Raw genomic sequence first — 16,850 nt, forward strand, 5'->3', positions numbered from 1 at the left:
CCTCGTCCAGGTTCTGCAGCTTGCTACGAGCGAAGGGGCGGCCACCGTTGTAAAGGACCAGGGAGGTGATGTGGCTCAGCATCACATCGGAGGCAAGGCTGTTCAGGGGGGCGAGGGTGACCCTATGGTCGATGTGCTTCAGCGTGCGATCTGCGGGGTCCTCGAAGACGACCGAAGCGGTCCACGTCACCTTCGGCGTCGTCGCGTCCTCATGGGGCATTTCGCAATGCAGGTGAAGGCAGTGGCGGCCCTGGAAGATGACAGAAGGGGCGTTGCACCACAGCTGGTAGTCTTCCTCAGTCAGGTCAGCACCAGGCTGCCCCGCCGAGTACCAGCCTATGAGGTCCTGCGTCGTGTAGCGGCGTTTGGCGGCGCGCCGGCGCGTCAGCTCGGCGCGGTGAGCCTTTGTGTTTGGAACCTCCGTGTCCTTGTGCGTGTGCGGGATGAAGTCGGTGATGACGATCTCCTCCGCCCTGACCGTGCCGAGGATGTAGCCCGCCGCGTACCTCTTGCGCTTGGCGTGCTCGACGATGAACGCCGCCGGGTACGGCGTCAGCTGGATCGAAACCTCGGAGGCCATGGCACTGGGCGTGTCTGGAGAGTGGTTCTTGGGGAGCACTTACGTGTGCACGTGTCGGTCGCGCAGCGGAACCTTTTTGATGAGGTTCGGGAGGGATGGGGGTGGGGTGGGCAAAGGACGCGTGGCTGGAGGTGTGAAACTGGTGTTGGGGCTCACAATCGGTATTGGAGGAAGAGGAGAAAGATATGCGGCAAAGGGTGCGTGGCACATGACGATAGAGAGGTGCCCGTGAGGTGTGTGTGCGTGTGTGTGAAGGTGGCAGGCATGAAGGTAGGGAGTGAGCGAGTGCGGCACGGAGGAGGAGGAGGTGGGTGCTGGTGGTGGTGGTGGTGGGGGACCGCGACGAGTCAAGCTCGGCCTTGCCCCATCCCTCTGCCTCCCCCCTTTTTTCTTTTCCGAACTCTGCCGCTTACAGCATTGCTGCGCACACAAGGTACTCCCCCCCATGTTCGTACAAAAAGGCTCCTCTCTGGGAAGCAGCGCTGGCACGCGCGTGCGTGCTTACACACATACGCACGAGAGGCTCAGTTCTTCTGTAATGCTGGATGCGTTTTCGCTTCTGTTTTCGTTGCTGCTCCGAGTCTACTACAGCTCGTGTACCGCTGCGTTACACACAGCCCTGGCATCCTCCAGGTGAGGAGGGACACACAGAGCACAAACGGCCCACATACAGACACAGACACAATCAACCCGACAGACCAACGCTTAAAGGAATGCGCGCAGCGGCAGGTAGTAGACACCACCCTCCACTTCTTCTGCTACTCCCCCATGCAGCTGCTGCCGCCGCAGCAGCCAGGCGTCCTTTCACAGGTCTTTCCCTACACCGTTTATATATATATATATGCATATATCCCAACGCTATTCAAAGAGGAAAGGGGGTTATGGCAGACACGCACGCAAACGCACACATACGACCAGAAACCCGGCTGCTCCTCTTCGCTGCCCACCCGCCATGGCTCCGCAGCTGACTGCGACAGGAAGCTGTAAGAAGAGGAGGGGGAGGAGGAAGGGGGGCAGCGGAAAGGACCAGAGGGACCTTGAAAGATCGCTGTTAACTTGTCTCTTCATGCCACCAGTTTCTTTGTGTGTGTGTGTGCGTTGGGTGGGTGCACTGCCGCCTCTTCTGCTGCTTGTGGCTAGTGGTGCGCACCAGCAGCACCGTTCTTGTGGTAGTAGTCCTTGCCGGGCAGGGGGTCACCCGGGGGCTGAATGATGGTGTCCTTAGGACCGTAGGCGGAGTAGAGCTTCTCTATATCCGTGAAGACACGGATGCGGAGCTGGTCCTGCGGCGACAGCTTGCGCACCTCCTCTAGCGACCCACCCCAGCGTTGAATCATTGCCTTCTCGACATAGTCGGGCTCCAGCGAGTGATCGTTGTGGTAGCGGTGGACGAAGTAGATGAGGGGAACGCCGCATGCCCAAAAACGCATCTCGCCAGGGATCACCCACTGCAGGCAGCCGTTCCACGCGCGCTGGAAGTAGTAGTCACTGAAGGCACGTGCGGTCATCACGGGTCCGCTGAGGAAGCCCGGCGCGACGATGCGCTTGCTGCGGTAGGTCGAGAAGAGCACCATGGTTCGCAGTCGTATGGTGTGGTCGGCGCTGGTAGGGAGGAAGGTTGCGCGTGTGTGTGTGAGAGAGAGAGGAAGGAGCCAGGCGTGCCCCCCTGTAGAGAGTTCTCTGGAAAGTTAGAGAGGCTGCCACGGCGCGGAGCCGAGGATGTGAATGCGTGCACAGGATGAGAAGAGGACAGTAGAGAGCGAGGGAGGTGTGGGTTGGAAGCATACGACGCCGCCCGAGGGAAGGGGCCAAGCAATAGGGAAAAGAGAGAGCGCGTGGAAGTGGTGGTGGTGGTGATTGCCAGGTGCCGAGTCGACTTCACCGTCTCTTTTCCCTTACGCGCTACAATCATTCATGCGTGTGGGACCCCCCCTCCCCTTCCGCTTCGCCCAGCATACACGGCAGCGGCTGTCGAACAGGTTTACGCGTAGTAACGCACGTGTGCTCGAGTGCCGTGCTCCTGCGCCCTGCAGCCGCATATACATATTGATGCCATTGAAAGGGCTCTATGCGCCTCTACTGAGCGCCGTCGCGTTGGTGTGCGTATGTGCGCATGTGTTTGTATGTGTGTGCGTGAGGAGAGGAAAAAAAACGTGCATTGGGGGCCATTGACGTAGGCGGATGCCATTGATCAGAGGGACGAACCCCCGGGGGGAGAGGGCAGAGGGAGGGGTGCGCTGACGGAGGGTCTCCATAGGGGGTGGGGACACACCGTACCGCAGAGGGGAGAGCTCAAACCAACGCCGGCAGCTACCAGGGAAGATGCCGTGGCAGGAGGGGAGGGGTGGCGATGGTGGTGATTGCATGCGAAGCCGCGATAAAGAGAGGAAACAGCAGGAGCAGTCAGGCCTGTACATCGACGGATCGTGTGGCGTCTCCTCCCTCTTCCTATTTGCGCCACTCCCCATGGGACGGCGCGTACGTCAGAGCTGGCGAGCACAGGGGAGGGGGCGCGTGGAGAGAGACGTGTGTGTGTGATGGAGGTGGATAGAACTGCCCCCCTCCTCCCTCCGCTCGCACCGCTTGAGAAAGCAGATCCGAAAGCGCGCACTCTTTCACTTCCCGCATCTCCTTCACAGCCATCCACACAGATGTGGGCCCTGCCATCGCTCCCACTCACTGCATGATGCGCAGCCCCGTCGACTCCAAGTCGTAGATGCCGCGATGGTCGTTGTAAAGCTTGCGGAGACGCTCGATATACCTGCCTTGCCACGCCTCCAGATCTTCTATTGTCGGGTTGGGAATGCGTGGCACCTCCAGGGGCTCCCCGACCACCACCACGATTGGGCGGCGGTGCGGCAGCAGTCCATAGCTAAAGTTGAAGAAGCCGCGACCGCGCACTAACGGGACAACGAAGCCGACGTACTGCCGGCACAGTGCCATGAGGTACCGTATCCACGGCTCGCTGGCCAGTTCCGGCACACCGTACACGTTGTTCTCGCCGAAGCCGTAGACCGGCACGAGAGGCGTCCCCTCCTGCAGCGCGATTTTGATGAAGCCCTTGCGCTTGAGTAGGAGCAAGTCGTTGCTGTTCGGCTTTGCCATGAGCGATTCCTCCGCCCCGCCTACGACCAGCATGATGCTCTGCCCGGGGCCGGACCGGAGCGTCTTGCGGATGCAGGATGCACTGGCGTCACCGCAGCCCCCCCAAATCGCCAGTTGGCGCCATAGGGGCACGTACAGGTTGACCGCGAGGGTCTGCAGGTGGATCGTAAGTCCGCTGAGCAGCTTCGGTAGGTCGTTCTGGTCGAGCCCGAAGTTGACGATGGCGCCAAACGAGTGGATGCCGTGCGGGTGGTAGACGAAAAAGTAGTTGCGCTCCCTGTGGAAGCGACGCCGCACCGGCTCGGCAATGACGAGACGTACAGGGAAGTAGTCGCCGTAATACCGCCAGAAGAAGAGACGCGTGAACCATAAGCGCTTGGACTGCGGGTGCTTAGGCCGTCCAAAGGTGAAGATCCACCCAACGTACAGCACAACGAGGGGCGCCGTGTAGCGCGAGAGCAGGAGCAGTCCTATGACGGCGAGGCAGATGGGGATGCCGGTGAAGAAGGTGAATAAAGATACGACAAGTGACTGCAGCCGCCGCTCGCTGGGGGTGTGAAGAACGCTGCGCCACGAGAAGCACGCGCCGTACGCGCCAAAGGAGGTGGAGGATGGGGTCTTGGCAACATACTGCTCCAATGCGGTGAGTAGCCTGTTGGCTGCTACGGCATTCGGGCTGTACTCCTGCTTTTCTTCTGTGGGCGGCGAAATCCCTGCTGCCTCCACCGCTGACGTTGCCGTTGGGCCGTCAATGGGCGCGCTCTCTGGGACATCCCGTGGCTCCTCTGCAGCAGTGCTGGCTGTCGTGGACGGTGTGTGCTGCTCACGCAGGGAAGGTGTGGCAGGTGCTGAGAAGCAAGCTCTCGCGCTCCCGGGCGCAGCTGCTTCGTCGCGATAGCACTGCCCCTCGCCGACAGCGAAGAGGTAGGCCAGGCGGATACGTTGCACCTCTGTGCTCGCGATGTACCGGCCGCGCTGCTGCAGCTGCTGCAGCTGCCGGATAGCGTCAAGAATCTTGTCGAGCTGCTCCTCGACTTCCTGCCTGGAGGCAGGTGGGCGCGCGTGTGTGAGCGGCGGCTCATCGGCGCGACAGCCTACCTTGCCGGCACGGCTGCTGCTGCTGCGGCTACGCGAGTGTGGCACACCAGAGCGACGGGCCGACGCCTCGTTGGCCAGAAAGCGAAAAGAGGAGATGGTGGAGGTGACCTGCGCCACCAAGGAGCGCCCGCTTACGTTGATCTCCCCCTCTGGGGTGGCTGCGGCTGTTGTGACATCTTGTGCCGGTAGCGATGGCGAAGGCAGCGATTTTGGCTGCGGAGGTGCCGAAGCATTCACCTTCGGTTGCTGTAGTGGTGCACTGTCCATGGCCGATGCTAGCTGGGGGTGTTGGTGGCGGCGGCCGACAAGGAAGGCGCCGAGGAGTGTGAGAAGGGACGATGGTCCTCGCGAGACGGGGCACGTCAGAAGAGGAGGACGTGGTGGTGGTGCTGGGGCAAGAACGAAGGGTATCGCGCAAGCGTCCTCACCCATGCTCACAGCAACCGAGACGAGAGAGGGGGAGCGAAGAGCACACAGAGAAGACACGCGAAGATCGAACAGTGGTGCGCCACCACTTCCCCTCTTCTTCCCCGTCTCTCGATCCTACAGCGACACGCACAGGGGGAAGGTTTGGCGAAGTTGGTGAGTGACTGAGTGGCGCGCGCGCGCACACGCACTGGCAGGCAGACGGCGATGCTAATCAGCCTAAGAGAAGCAGAAAAGTGTTGAAGACGAATGTGAGCGGGGGGCGAATGGGAGCCGAAGGGCAAGAGGTGTACCGAGGGAGCAGATCGTTTTGAGCGTGGAGAGAAGGGGAAGGAGGGGAGGCCGTGATAGGAAAGAACGTTCGCATGCTTGTACGGCGCTTTCGGGGGGAGGGAGCGGGGGCCGGCGCCGTGAAGTGCGGGAAAGGGAGGAAGAGAGAGAGGGCGGAAGACGACGACGTATGCAACAGGAGCACCGTCGCTCATGAGCAACAAAGGCAATGAGTGAATGAGGTCGGAGTGGAAGACGAAGGAGTCGGGAGAGGGTGCAAAAATGTGCGCCTCGTGGCGCACTAGGGAGCACACAGTTAGACATACCCCTTCACGTAGCCGCCGGCTTAGCGTGACCCTTTCTCGCCGACGGATAGGCTCGCTCTCCTCAGCGGTGTCTCACCTCACCTCAACCCTGCAGGCCGCTTTCATTGTGGTGGTGGTGACGGCGGCAGCTCGATCCGCCACCACCCTGTCTCAGCGCATTTCCTGTGAGGTTTTAGATGGAGAGGTGTGCGCGTGTGGAAGAGAAAGAGCAGCGGTAGAGAGGCGCCCTCAACGCGTTATTCACTCGCTTGCGCGAACGACAGCGAGGTAAACCAAACACTGCCGTCACTGCGGTGGCGCCATCAGACAAACGCAACAAAAGGTGCTCAAGCGCCACATGATCATCAGAGCGGTGGCGATGAAGGGAACAACGCAGCCGACGCTGTGCTTAGAGGGGGAGATGGAGATAGAGAGAATGCGAGAGCAGCGGCGCACCTTCACATCTGGCTCTGCTTCGGCGGGCCGGTGTAGACATGGTCCTCACCTGAGTCTCCATCTTTCTCGTCAAGATCGAGGTCATCGTCGTCTCCGCCTCCGCTCAAGCTGCCCTCCATCGTTGAATCGTCTGCCATCGTGTCGTCCGCTTCAGCACTGGCGTCCGCAAGGAGGTGCTCAGCGCGGTGATTCGCCTCTGCCGCCTGCGCCTGCGCCGCTGCCTCGGCTTCGTGGGCCGCTTCTTCATCTTCCAGCACCGCCACGTACGAGTCGATCATGCACTGCCACCACGCCGGCATGTCTGGCGCCGTCCCGCGGCTGTGAAGCTGCTGCTCTGACAAGAGCACCTCGGCAACGACCTTATCGACTGTGATGGTGCTCTTGACAGCGTCCTCTCCGGCGCCAGTGGCCTGCACAGGTTCCGTCGCCGCTGCTACTGTCTTCGAGGTAGCCCCAGCCACGGCACTGTGCCCCGCTACGGCAGCCACCGCCGCCAGTTTCTCGGTCGCGCGCACCAGCACATCCCTCTGGAAGGCCTGCATGTCCTGCGCGTTACGCACCTGCAGGGGCTTGTGATACTCATATGACTTCCGCAGCGAGTCCACGAAGTACTTTTCCATTGCCTGCAGCCGACGCTCCACCAGCAGCGGCATCTCCTTCAGCCGATCGTATGTGTCTTCGTCGGCGTCCTCTATGGCGGTGTCCTTGAGCGGGTCTCCCACCGCTACATCCTCCTCTGGCGCCGGGATCGGCAGCAGCGCCCCGCTCTCCAACGAGATGCGTCGCTCCTCTGCTTCACCGGTCTCTTTGTTGCGCACCTTCACGATGTCGAGGTGGCACAGCTGATTCGTGGACGGGTCCACATGGCGGACGCGGAGCACGCTAATGGGGTGCTCGCGCTGCACGACTTGCTCCGGCCGCGTCTCGCTCGCCGGGATGACGACATCCCGCACGTTGACGTTCTGCACGAGAATTTCGTTTTTGTACTTGACGACGGCAATGATGGTGCCACGCTGGCCGGCCCCCTCGCCGGAGATCACTTCGACCGTGTCGCCAGGGTACCACACCCACGGCCGGATTTCATAGTTCGGCGCGAAGTACGGGTAGCGGCCGGCGATCTGCGTCTTTTGGTGCGCCTCCAGATCGCGCGCAATCCACTGGTTGTGGTACGTGTGGTCTTGATAGAAGTCGCGCTCTCTGGGATGGCGGATAGACTCGAGCAGTTCGAGCCGCTCGCGGTCACGAAGGTCGACCTTCTCATCCGTGTAGATGCCCTTGAGAAGGCCCGGCTTCACCGCGGGGCGGCGGAGGAGGTTAGGGCTCACATTGTATGCCTTCAGCACCCTCTCCGGGCGCTTGTAGAAGCGCGACCTGGTGCGGTACCGTGCGTACATCTGCGCGTGCGCGTGGACGATGCCGAGTGGTGTAAAGGCGCCAAACGCAGAACTGTGTGTGCGCTTGCACGCAGCCCATACCCGAGAGGCGAGAGGAGGAAGAGGAGAGTGTGCGTGGGAAAGGTTTAGTGGGTTGTAAGGCACATCACACGCGAAAAAAAAATATATATCGACCTGTGCGCGCGTGGGTGGAGTTGGCTGAGGTGGGACGGGTGAAGAAGCACCCGAGGTGCCGTGCAGGCGAAAAGAGGGGAGCTCACCCTCCTTCGCGCGGCCACGACCGTCTCGGCGCATCGTGAGAGAAGCAGCCTGCGTATTGGCGAGGTTGCACAAGCGCGCAAACATTCCTCTGCGTGTGTGTGTGTGTGTATGTGAGGGTGGCAGCGGCTTGCACACACACACAGACACAAAGGGCCCCTCAGCTCAGCGCTTCCACAGAGTCGCGCGACTCAGCATCGACATGAGCGTTCTCGAGCGATGCCATTTGTGCGCCATTATCCCCACGCGCTTTGCATGTCTTTCCGTGTCTGTGTGTGCTCTGAGAGGGACTTGCTTCGCTCTTGACCAAGTTCGGCGCGGCAGCAGGGGGGAGGGCGGGCGTGATGTCATACCTGCCCTGCGCCGTTGCGTACAAGTGGCACGCGCTCCTTCACTGGCTAGCTACCAAACCTTCCACCAGGGCTTCTTCTTGGTCGCCAAGTAGTTCTCCATGCAGAGCATGTACCCCCGCAGCTCTGGTTGGCAGTGCTGCAGCGACGCCTTGGCCGTCGTCACATCATGGTCGTCTCTCATGACTGCGTGTTCTTCAAAGCAGCGGAAGAAGGCGTCCGTCTGCGTGGTGCACTGCTTGCAGGACGTGGGAAAGTACGGAGGCAGCTTTGTGATGGGCTTCTCGCTCGCCGGTGGCGGTGCCTCCGTCATCGCTAGAGCCACTGCTTGCGTAGTTGCAGGGGGGGGTATATATATTGCTTCTCGCGCTTCCAGGGAGGAGAGAGGGGTGGTGGAGGAGTGAGGAAGCGGCTCATAGCGGGTGGTGAAGGCGAGAAACCTAGTCGAGTGTATCGGCAGGGTTGAAATCGACGCTGCGGAACAGGAGCAGCTAATCTAGCACTGCGGCGGGCACACCTATGCGCACGTAAACGCAAGCACGACAACTACCGGACGCGGATGTTGAAGAGGAGGAAAGCGCACGCAGCAGCGGAAGCAGTGAGCATTGTACTCGTTGAGGCACTTGTGATGCACCGCTGCATCGACTGCTGCTCAGTTGTCCGACCTTTGCCTTTGTTCTGTTCGCCGGCCCTGCTGCTTGTTGCGTCACCAGATGGCCATGACAGGCTGCCTCATTACGAAATGAATGGGGCACCACCGCATCCAAATCTGCACAGAACCTCTTCGCAGTCGCCTTTCCTCCCCCCTCTCTCTCTCCTCCGACACGCGCATACGCGCAGCACACCGAAAAGCGCACCAGATGCAGTACGCGGTGTATGGCAGGGATAAGGGGGGGTAGGGGTCGGTGGGGACGAGAGAGGATGGCCAACAGACACACACACACACACACACACATGCACAGAGAGAGAGGGAAACAGAAATACGGCGCACCCACGCTCGACGATGCAGCGCACGACTTGCATTGCCACCACTAGCACAATGCCGCCTCCACTTGATTCTCCGGTGAAGTGCTGCCTCAGCCTCGTTCATTTCTGCCTCCACACCTCTACGACCCACCTCCCTCCGTTTCTGTCCCCTTGGGCCACCCCCCTTACACATTCGCCCTCCCGCCGAACGCCACGGTGCCATCCGGCTTAATCACGACCTTAATCTTCTCACCCAGCTGAATCTGGTCGTTCACGCTGACGGTGCCGTCGCACTCTACAAAGGATGCTGTTTTGTAAAGGCCCTTCAGCGTGATCTTGTCCACCGTATAGACGTAGCTGCTCGGCATTGTGATCTCTGTCCACATCTCCTTTTCGGGGTCGTCCTCGTCCGGGATGATGTGCAGGATATCCACGGGCATCCCACACGCCAAGAACTTCTGCTGCACCTCCGGCAGCGAGTCGCCTGGGATGTTCACTTCCTTGCCAGCATCTGGGCTGTGCGCCGGGAAGACGAAGCAGGCGAGGTCGTCATCGTCGAAGCCGCTAAAGAGAAGGCGAACGCGCTCCGCACGCACCTCGGTGAAGTCGTGCCCCTGACCAGCCGTCACCTCCTTCTTGCGACTTGCGCCCACCTCGGTGAGCTTGATGTTGAAGGAGGCGGCATTTTGACCCTTCTGCGAGCGCGTGTTCGCCACGACACGGTACACCCTCTTATCCACGCGCAGCACCATACCAGCCCGCACCTTATCAGCGAAGACGCCGCGATGCTGGAGGAGGAGCGGTGACGAAGCGGCCTCTGGGAGCTGTGCAACGCGGTCTGCTGCGGTGGTTGCCACACGCGCCGCAGCGGGGAAGAAGCGCTTCCAGCACCGCAACATGACGACAAGGTAAGAGAAAAAACACCCACCTCTCTCTCTTAGAGAATGTGTGTGCTTCACTTCGCACTACAGGGGCGGGAGAGAGGCGGTGCTTGCGCGCACCAGTGCGAAAAGGGTATGGGAGAGTGGAGAAGTGCAAGGACGGCGGGCGACGTGCGTGCGAGGGAGGGGGAGCGCCAAGGCGGGAGCCGCCCCCCCCCCGCAGGGCCCCAACAGGATGCGCTAAACAGTGTAGACCAGCTCCAGGACGGGGGCCCATCAACTATCCGTGCCTCTTGCCCTCTTTCCCCTGCAAGCCGCAGGCGCCCAACCAAAAGCGGTGTGCGAGGTGGTGGTGGTGGTGGTGAGGGGGCGGCGCCCTCGATATGGCGTCACGGTGCGGACATGTGAGCTTGCCGATGTGTGCCTGCTCTTATTCGAGGGGAGGGCATGACGAGGGATGCTGGGAGTGGTGGGGCGTAGTGGGTGAAGACGAGTCATACGCGCACACGCACAGACACCTCTCTCGTGCCGCTTCCTCTTCATTCAGATCTTCAGCCCCTGCACACAGTGGCAAGCGCCTTACGGGAGCACGGCGACACACAGATATGCGCAGACAGATACGCACACGCCAACTATACATTAGAAATGTGGTGGGCGGATGCGATGCGCATCGCTTTCGTATGCCCTATGGTACATTCTACGCAGGACACTCGCAGGGCAGCGACAGCGCACTCGCGCGCTGAAGATGCGTCCCATCAGTGCACTCGCTCGAGTTTACCAACAAGAGGCAAACGCCTGTAGACAGAGAGGGCTGACACCCATTGCGTTTCATCGTCGACAGCGGATCAGGGCGTCTACTCCCTTCGACGGGCAGCGACGGTGAGGGGAGTCGAGGGGTCAGAAGAGAGGCGCATGCGTGTGCCTGCCTGGGGGAAGGGGGACGCACGGGCGAGGGTTCCTCCTATGCAGTCCTGCACCACGCCGACCGACGACGCTCGAAGGGGAGCCCAGTGAACGCGTTAGTTGCCGGACACCTTCTTGCTGCGGCCGTTGGCGATGGCGTTAGTGGGTACCCCAGTCCCACTACCGATGGTACTGGCTGCTGTCCCCGAGCTAATGTTCAGCTTCGCATCGAGCATGCACATCTGCTTCGTATACTGTTCCTCGCGCTCGCGGAGTTTGGTGAACGTTTCAGTGGAAGCCGGTTCGTGTGTGACGTACACCTTCTGCACGACCCGGCGCAGCGCGCGCGGCCCTTTGCCGCCGTAGTCGATGGTGTAGGTGCCCAAGTCCACTGACAGGGTACCCTCCTCCAACTTCGTGAGGGTGCGGGAGTGGCCTAGGAAGAACTGCTCCACCGTCAGGAGGAACTTCTTGGGGATCGGCTCCCACACCGCCGGCTTCACGACCCCTTCGTCGAGCAGCTGCGCCTCGTGCGTGCGCACTTGCCACTCGACGCTCTCCGTCTCCTCCACTAGTTGTTTGGCGATAGCGGTGCGGTGGGCGGCGTTGCAGTGGGACAGGTACTGCGCCCGGATAAGGGTTGGCGGGTGCAGCCGGCGCCGATCGTTGCGCCGCGCGCACAGTAGCGAGAGGAAGCTGAGCATGGAGACGTACGTTTCTGTCTGCTCCGCTTTCAGCAGGAACCTGTTGAGGACCATCGTGGCCACACTGCGGTCGCCCTGCGGGAGGAAGGGGTCGTTTACTTGACCCATGAGGCTGCCCTGCATATCAAGGATGACGTGCAGTACGTCGTGCTGGTCTTCCTCCACGGCCACAACACGGCACGACGTGACCAGCGGCAACAGCCATGCGCGGTCGTGCGGTGAGAGAGAGAGATCAGCCAGCTCCACCGCCTCCACAACGTTCTGCAGCTCCACCACCACCGCGTTGTCCGGGATGGACACGACGGCGCCGTCACTTGCCATTTCGCTCCTCTCGGCCTCGTCTATGCTGAAAGCCTCACGAGACTGGCGGCCGTCACTGCTACCGTCATCTTCGCCCTTCCGCGTCACGGAGCCGTCGAGCCTGGTGGCGGTGGTCGCCGCATAGGGCAGCGACTGACGCGCCACAACGACGAAGGGAAGCACAAACCAGCTCCCGCGCTCCATCTCGCGCAACGACCGCTGCACATCAAACGGGACGTCGCGATAGCCGATGTACAGCTTCGGTGGAGGCCGCAGAGTTGCAATGGCGCCCGTGGTATACCCTGAGGCGGCGGTTTCACTACTGTGCCGCCGACGGTCGCGAACGCGTGACATGCCGTCCTCGTCGAGCCCGTCTTGCTCGCTGTCGGCCTCGTTCTGAGCCGGTAACTGAAAGCCGACGCGATGACCTCTGTCCGGTGCCATCGACTCCATGCCGGCCGCGGCGCCCTCCTCGAACTCCGCAATAGCCTTGCTTGATCGGTACGACTCCGCCACCGCTGACGTCTTGGCCTTCGCGGCTGCCTGGCGGTTGCCTGCGCTGCCACCGCGCTCCTCAACCACGAAGGAGGCCGGTAGCACCGCTGTGAGCAAAGCTGCCCACTTGTCCAGTAACTCGCCGCACCGGTCTGGGAGACCGCCGACTCCGACTTCGACGTCGTCCTCCTTCGCCGCGGCCGCCGATGGCGCCGGGGCTGTTGCATCGATGAGCGTTGTCCGCATGCGGAAGGCGCTGAACAATTCCTCAGCGATCGAGCGCTCAGGCAGCTGCAGTAGCCTCGGAAACGTGCGCGCGACGTCCTCCGGCTCCATTGTCAGGAGGCAGATCGCAAACAGCGATGCGCGGGGCAGCCCAGGATAGAGCCCGCCCCACTGCGTCGTGAGAAGGCCATCCAACACCACCACGGCAGCGACCTTGACGCCCCAGTTGCGCGCGACCTCCCGGTGGACCGCCAGGGGATCGAAATCTTTGATGCCTTTGATGGCGTTCTGCATGATGCGCTTCACGAAGCCACCGGCTGCGTCATAGTGGACGGAGATCTCCTCCGCAATGAACCACGGCATCGGGAGTGGGTAGCGCCGACGGTACTGCGCCGCCTCCCAGAGCTGATCCACTTCCTCCAGCGACAGCTGCTCGCCCAGGTGGCGGTCCGCGACCTGCAACCGGCCCTCTTGCGCCACTCGGGCGATGCACTCGTCGTACACATCTAGCTCCTCCACCACCGTAAGCTTCTTGATGCCAGAGCAGGAGAGGATTACCTGCTTGAGGATGCGCCGCCCGCTCGCCTCGCGAATCAGAGGGCCCTCGATTTTGATCTTTGGGCTGTTAACTGGCAGCTTGTCGGGCGACACAAGACCGAGCGCGCGTGGTACGCTAAAAAGGAGTTGCGTGTTCGCGTTGACGGCCTTGATGCACTGGAGCAGCAACACCTGCTTCGGCGGTCCACCACCCTTCTTACCACGCTTGAAAGCAAGCTGACTCACCGGGGTAACCACCTTCGCTGAGTCTCCTGACCAGTAGGCGCGGAAGTGAGAGGCTGTGTTGATGTCGTCCATGCGCTCTACAGAGGTGCTCGCTGTAAGGTCTCCCACAACAACTCCACTGGTAGACGCCACGCGCTCAAGGGCGAACTGCTGCGCTACTGGGCCACGGAACTTGGGAAGGTAGATGTAGATGACGTCCCCCTCCGTTAGCGGGACAGAGGCGCGGAACTGCAGGAGGAGGGACACTTCTGTTCGTGGCAGCGGCGGCGTGATTGCGAGAGCACTGGCGGCGAATTCTGCAGCGTGGATGCCATCCTCTCCAGCCTCCCCGTTTACCACCGCAGCTGCTGGGGACAAGGTACCATTTTTCGCGGCCGGCTGCGCTGCCGCATCCGCAGCGGCGCGGCGACTGCACTGGGAGCTCTGCAGCGACACCAATGTGTAGTGACAGACTCGCTCAAAGGCATCGAAGACGGGCTTGCCTTTCCTTGCAACCTTCGTTGGACCTCCTGCGGACTGGCGTGGCATGATGGCGCAGGTGCACGTTCTGTTGTTGTCGTATGCGGGCGGCTGATGAGAATAGGGGGTGGCGTGGGGGAGAGGGAGAGGACGGGAAGCAGAGCGAGCGGGAGTGGCGACGACGTGGGGGAAGGGGGGTAAATGGCCGCGTCAGGGGGGGTGAAGGGGTGGATGAGTCCGTGCGTCAGCTTCGTTCGCCTTCCAGTCCCCAATGCACTACATGGGGCGCGCTTTGCGCTGCCTCCTCTTGCACCCGGGCCCGTCGCGCGGTCGTGCCACCCTCCGAGGAGTGCGCATGGCACTCTCCGCCTGCTGTCGATGGGGAAGGAGCGGCGTGGGGATGCGAGGAGGGAGGGGGAGGGGCGAGAGAGGCGCACATCGACTGCAACATTATAGCCCCCCCTGGGCGCTCTTAGTACCTGCTAGCACACTCGCTCGACACGCACCCGGAGACGCAGGCATGCACAGAGCATCAGGCAGCATCGGGCGGCAGGGAATGGTCCACAGCAGACGTAAGCGCAGCAACACGGAGGGAAAAATGAAATGAAGGGCGCGTCCAGGAGGGGGGCACTCGTGACAACGCCCCCCCCTCCGTCGTCGTTTCACCTCACACTTCCACTGCTCCCTTCCACACACAGACACACACACACGCACGCAAACTGGCCGTGCCGTCAGTCACGATAGACCACATTCGTGTCGACCTGGTGAAACGATGTGGTGAAGGAGCGCAGCTTGACTTCCATGCCGCGCTTAAGCACCTGCGGATCGCTTGGCTCCCATGCTGTCGATGGCACCTGCGCGTTCTCGGAGGTGTACACCAGCAGGTCGAAAGCGCACGGCTGCGTTATCACTGGCAGGAAGGAGACGGAGGCGGTGATCTGCCGCATCACAGATTGAATGTCGCGGCGAACGTCCGCCTCGCTCTTGCCACCGCTGCCGCGCAGGTGCAGCGACGACGCTGCGGGCTCCGCTTCTATGCTCATCTCCCATCGCTCCAGGATTCGCTCTGACTGAACATCAGTGATGAGCAGCACCAGGCGCCGGCACGTTCCCTGCGCGATCCACGACGCAATCTGCTGTAGCAGCTCCGCTAGGTACGCGTTCAAATCTGCATCGGTGGTGATCATGAGCGGCAGACCGAACTTCTTCACCTGTTGGAAGTCCTCAGGCGGGTAGACACCGCGTTGATAGAGAATGTTGTTGATAGCGAAGCCGAGGTATTCTGTGACGGTTGCGACGGAGCCTGCGAGGGTGATGGCGTGGGTTGTCTGCGTCATGGGCCGTGACGTGTGCGCCGGCGTGCGCGTCTGAGAGGGGGGTGGGAGGGTGGACAGATGATGGCTTCGCAGGAGTCGCTGTTCTGCAGATGTGCCTCTCGCCCGCGTGCGTGTATTTTGTCCGAATCTCTTTGAGGAAGGAGGGGGGGGCGCTGGCGGAGCCGGAGCCGTGCTGCCGACTCACCAGCATGCGTGGGGGCGAAGGGAAGGGGGTCGGAGGGGGGAGGGGGCTGAGAGGGGTAAGGGCCACAGGGCGAGTCCAACGCCCGCATACGGTGCACGAGCGCGCACTGCCGGCGCCCGCGGGTCTTTGCCGCCAAAACAGCGACAGACACAGAAGAGGGCGGCCAACCCTCCAACCTCCTTTCTCTTCCTCAGGCGCTCCGCTGAGGCCCGCGGTGTCCCTCCACTCACCGCGAGGGTGACACGAGTACTGGAGAAGAGAGCAGCGCCTACTCCCTCTTTTGTGGCCCTTCGGCGGCGCCCTATGAAAAATCTGCACACGATCGCCACACACACACACACACACAAACGGGCGAAGAGGAGCAGACCTCGACGACTCTCTCCCCTCTGATCACCCAACGTTTGCTGTCCACTCACGCATGTACACACACATATATATATATATGTACATGTATTAAGAGGGTGAGGGGGACACTCCCCCTCACGAGCCCTTCTCCCTGCCACACAGCGTGAGTCTTCATTAGGGGTGGCGGCGGTGGTGGTGGATCTCGACTGAAAGAGTGAAGTTCGCATTCACGACACCATCACCGTCAGGTCGCCTGGCATTATTACAGGAGTGGACGAAGGAGGGGGGAGGGGGGGCGGCGCAGAGTGTGCATAATTTTATCTGCTTGCTGGACACTCGCATACATCGTGCGCTCTCTTCAGGAGAGAGAGAGGAAGGGGGAGAAGAAAGGCGGCCACTTACACACACACACATAGACATACATATACCTATACATATACGTTTCGAGGCAGACGTGCGCACTGAATGAAATGAAGGACACATGCGTGCACTCTCCTTCAAGCAACTTTGGTACCGCCAGCAGAGCAGAGGCCCAATCGGGTGCGTAGCGATGAAGACAACAGCTGAATGAGCAGCCTGGAGAAGAGGAGGAACGGGGGGGGCGGTGGATACATACATTTTTGTGACGCGCATCACGGGGAAGAGGCTGCGCCCGCAACGACATCGACCACATAAACAGCCTGCAGAAACAACCACGCCCACACAAGCAGATGCATGTTTGACGAAAAGACACACAGACACAGACGCAGACACACACACACACACACGTAGGGGTACAGGGAGCTATCTCGCAAGGAATGCTGTGCACGCGGCGCACATGAGTGCGCATGAAGGCAGGCTGACGCATCTGTCGGCATTGTGTGTGCTTATGTGCGTGTGCGAGGACTGAAGAATAGCGCCGGAGCAGAGTGGCCGTGAAAGAGAGCGTTAGACGGAACAGCCAAAGCAAAGAAAATGCACACTCAGACAGACAGACCCCCCCACACGCACGCACGCACAGCGCAGCGGAAACGGCAAACGCTGAGC

General features: G+C 61.2%; 6 protein-coding genes across 6 annotated transcripts in view; all 6 read right to left on the minus strand.

Annotated features, from left to right (window-relative positions):
- LSCM1_05377 (uncharacterized protein) overlaps positions 1 to 580 on the minus strand; it is a gene marked incomplete at both ends in the record, with an annotated part of 984 nt that extends 404 nt beyond the window's left edge. Inside the window, one exon of the mRNA XM_067322844.1 lies at positions 1 to 580. This exon is cut by the window's left edge and continues 404 nt beyond it. Coding sequence (XP_067178209.1) covers positions 1 to 580 — 580 coding nt within the window.
- Positions 581 to 1,716: 1,136 nt separating this feature from the next.
- Positions 1,717 to 2,154, minus strand: LSCM1_05378 (uncharacterized protein; the record flags this gene model as incomplete). Its single annotated transcript, XM_067322845.1, has 1 exon — positions 1,717 to 2,154. One exon carries the CDS (start codon positions 2,152 to 2,154, stop codon positions 1,717 to 1,719), a length of 438 nt encoding a protein of 145 aa, XP_067178210.1.
- Positions 2,155 to 3,256: 1,102 nt separating this feature from the next.
- Positions 3,257 to 5,050, minus strand: LSCM1_05379 (uncharacterized protein; the record flags this gene model as incomplete). Its single annotated transcript, XM_067322846.1, has 1 exon — positions 3,257 to 5,050. The coding sequence occupies one exon, from the start codon at positions 5,048 to 5,050 to the stop codon at positions 3,257 to 3,259; it is 1,794 nt and encodes a 597-aa protein (XP_067178211.1).
- Positions 5,051 to 9,393: 4,343 nt separating this feature from the next.
- On the minus strand, positions 9,394 to 10,107 carry LSCM1_05381 (uncharacterized protein; the record flags this gene model as incomplete). The annotated part of the gene is made up of 1 exon (XM_067322847.1): positions 9,394 to 10,107. One exon carries the CDS (start codon positions 10,105 to 10,107, stop codon positions 9,394 to 9,396), a length of 714 nt encoding a protein of 237 aa, XP_067178212.1.
- Positions 10,108 to 11,108: 1,001 nt separating this feature from the next.
- LSCM1_05382 (uncharacterized protein) lies at positions 11,109 to 14,027 on the minus strand (the record flags this gene model as incomplete). The annotated part of the gene is made up of 1 exon (XM_067322848.1): positions 11,109 to 14,027. One exon carries the CDS (start codon positions 14,025 to 14,027, stop codon positions 11,109 to 11,111), a length of 2,919 nt encoding a protein of 972 aa, XP_067178213.1.
- Positions 14,028 to 14,689: 662 nt separating this feature from the next.
- On the minus strand, positions 14,690 to 15,295 carry LSCM1_05383 (uncharacterized protein; the record flags this gene model as incomplete). The annotated part of the gene is made up of 1 exon (XM_067322849.1): positions 14,690 to 15,295. One exon carries the CDS (start codon positions 15,293 to 15,295, stop codon positions 14,690 to 14,692), a length of 606 nt encoding a protein of 201 aa, XP_067178214.1.
- Positions 15,296 to 16,850: the final 1,555 nt, after the last annotated feature.

The sequence above is a fragment of the Leishmania martiniquensis genome, chromosome 25 (genome assembly GCF_017916325.1).
Source record: "Leishmania martiniquensis isolate LSCM1 chromosome 25, whole genome shotgun sequence".
Classification (NCBI taxonomy): domain Eukaryota; phylum Euglenozoa; class Kinetoplastea; order Trypanosomatida; family Trypanosomatidae; genus Leishmania; species Leishmania martiniquensis.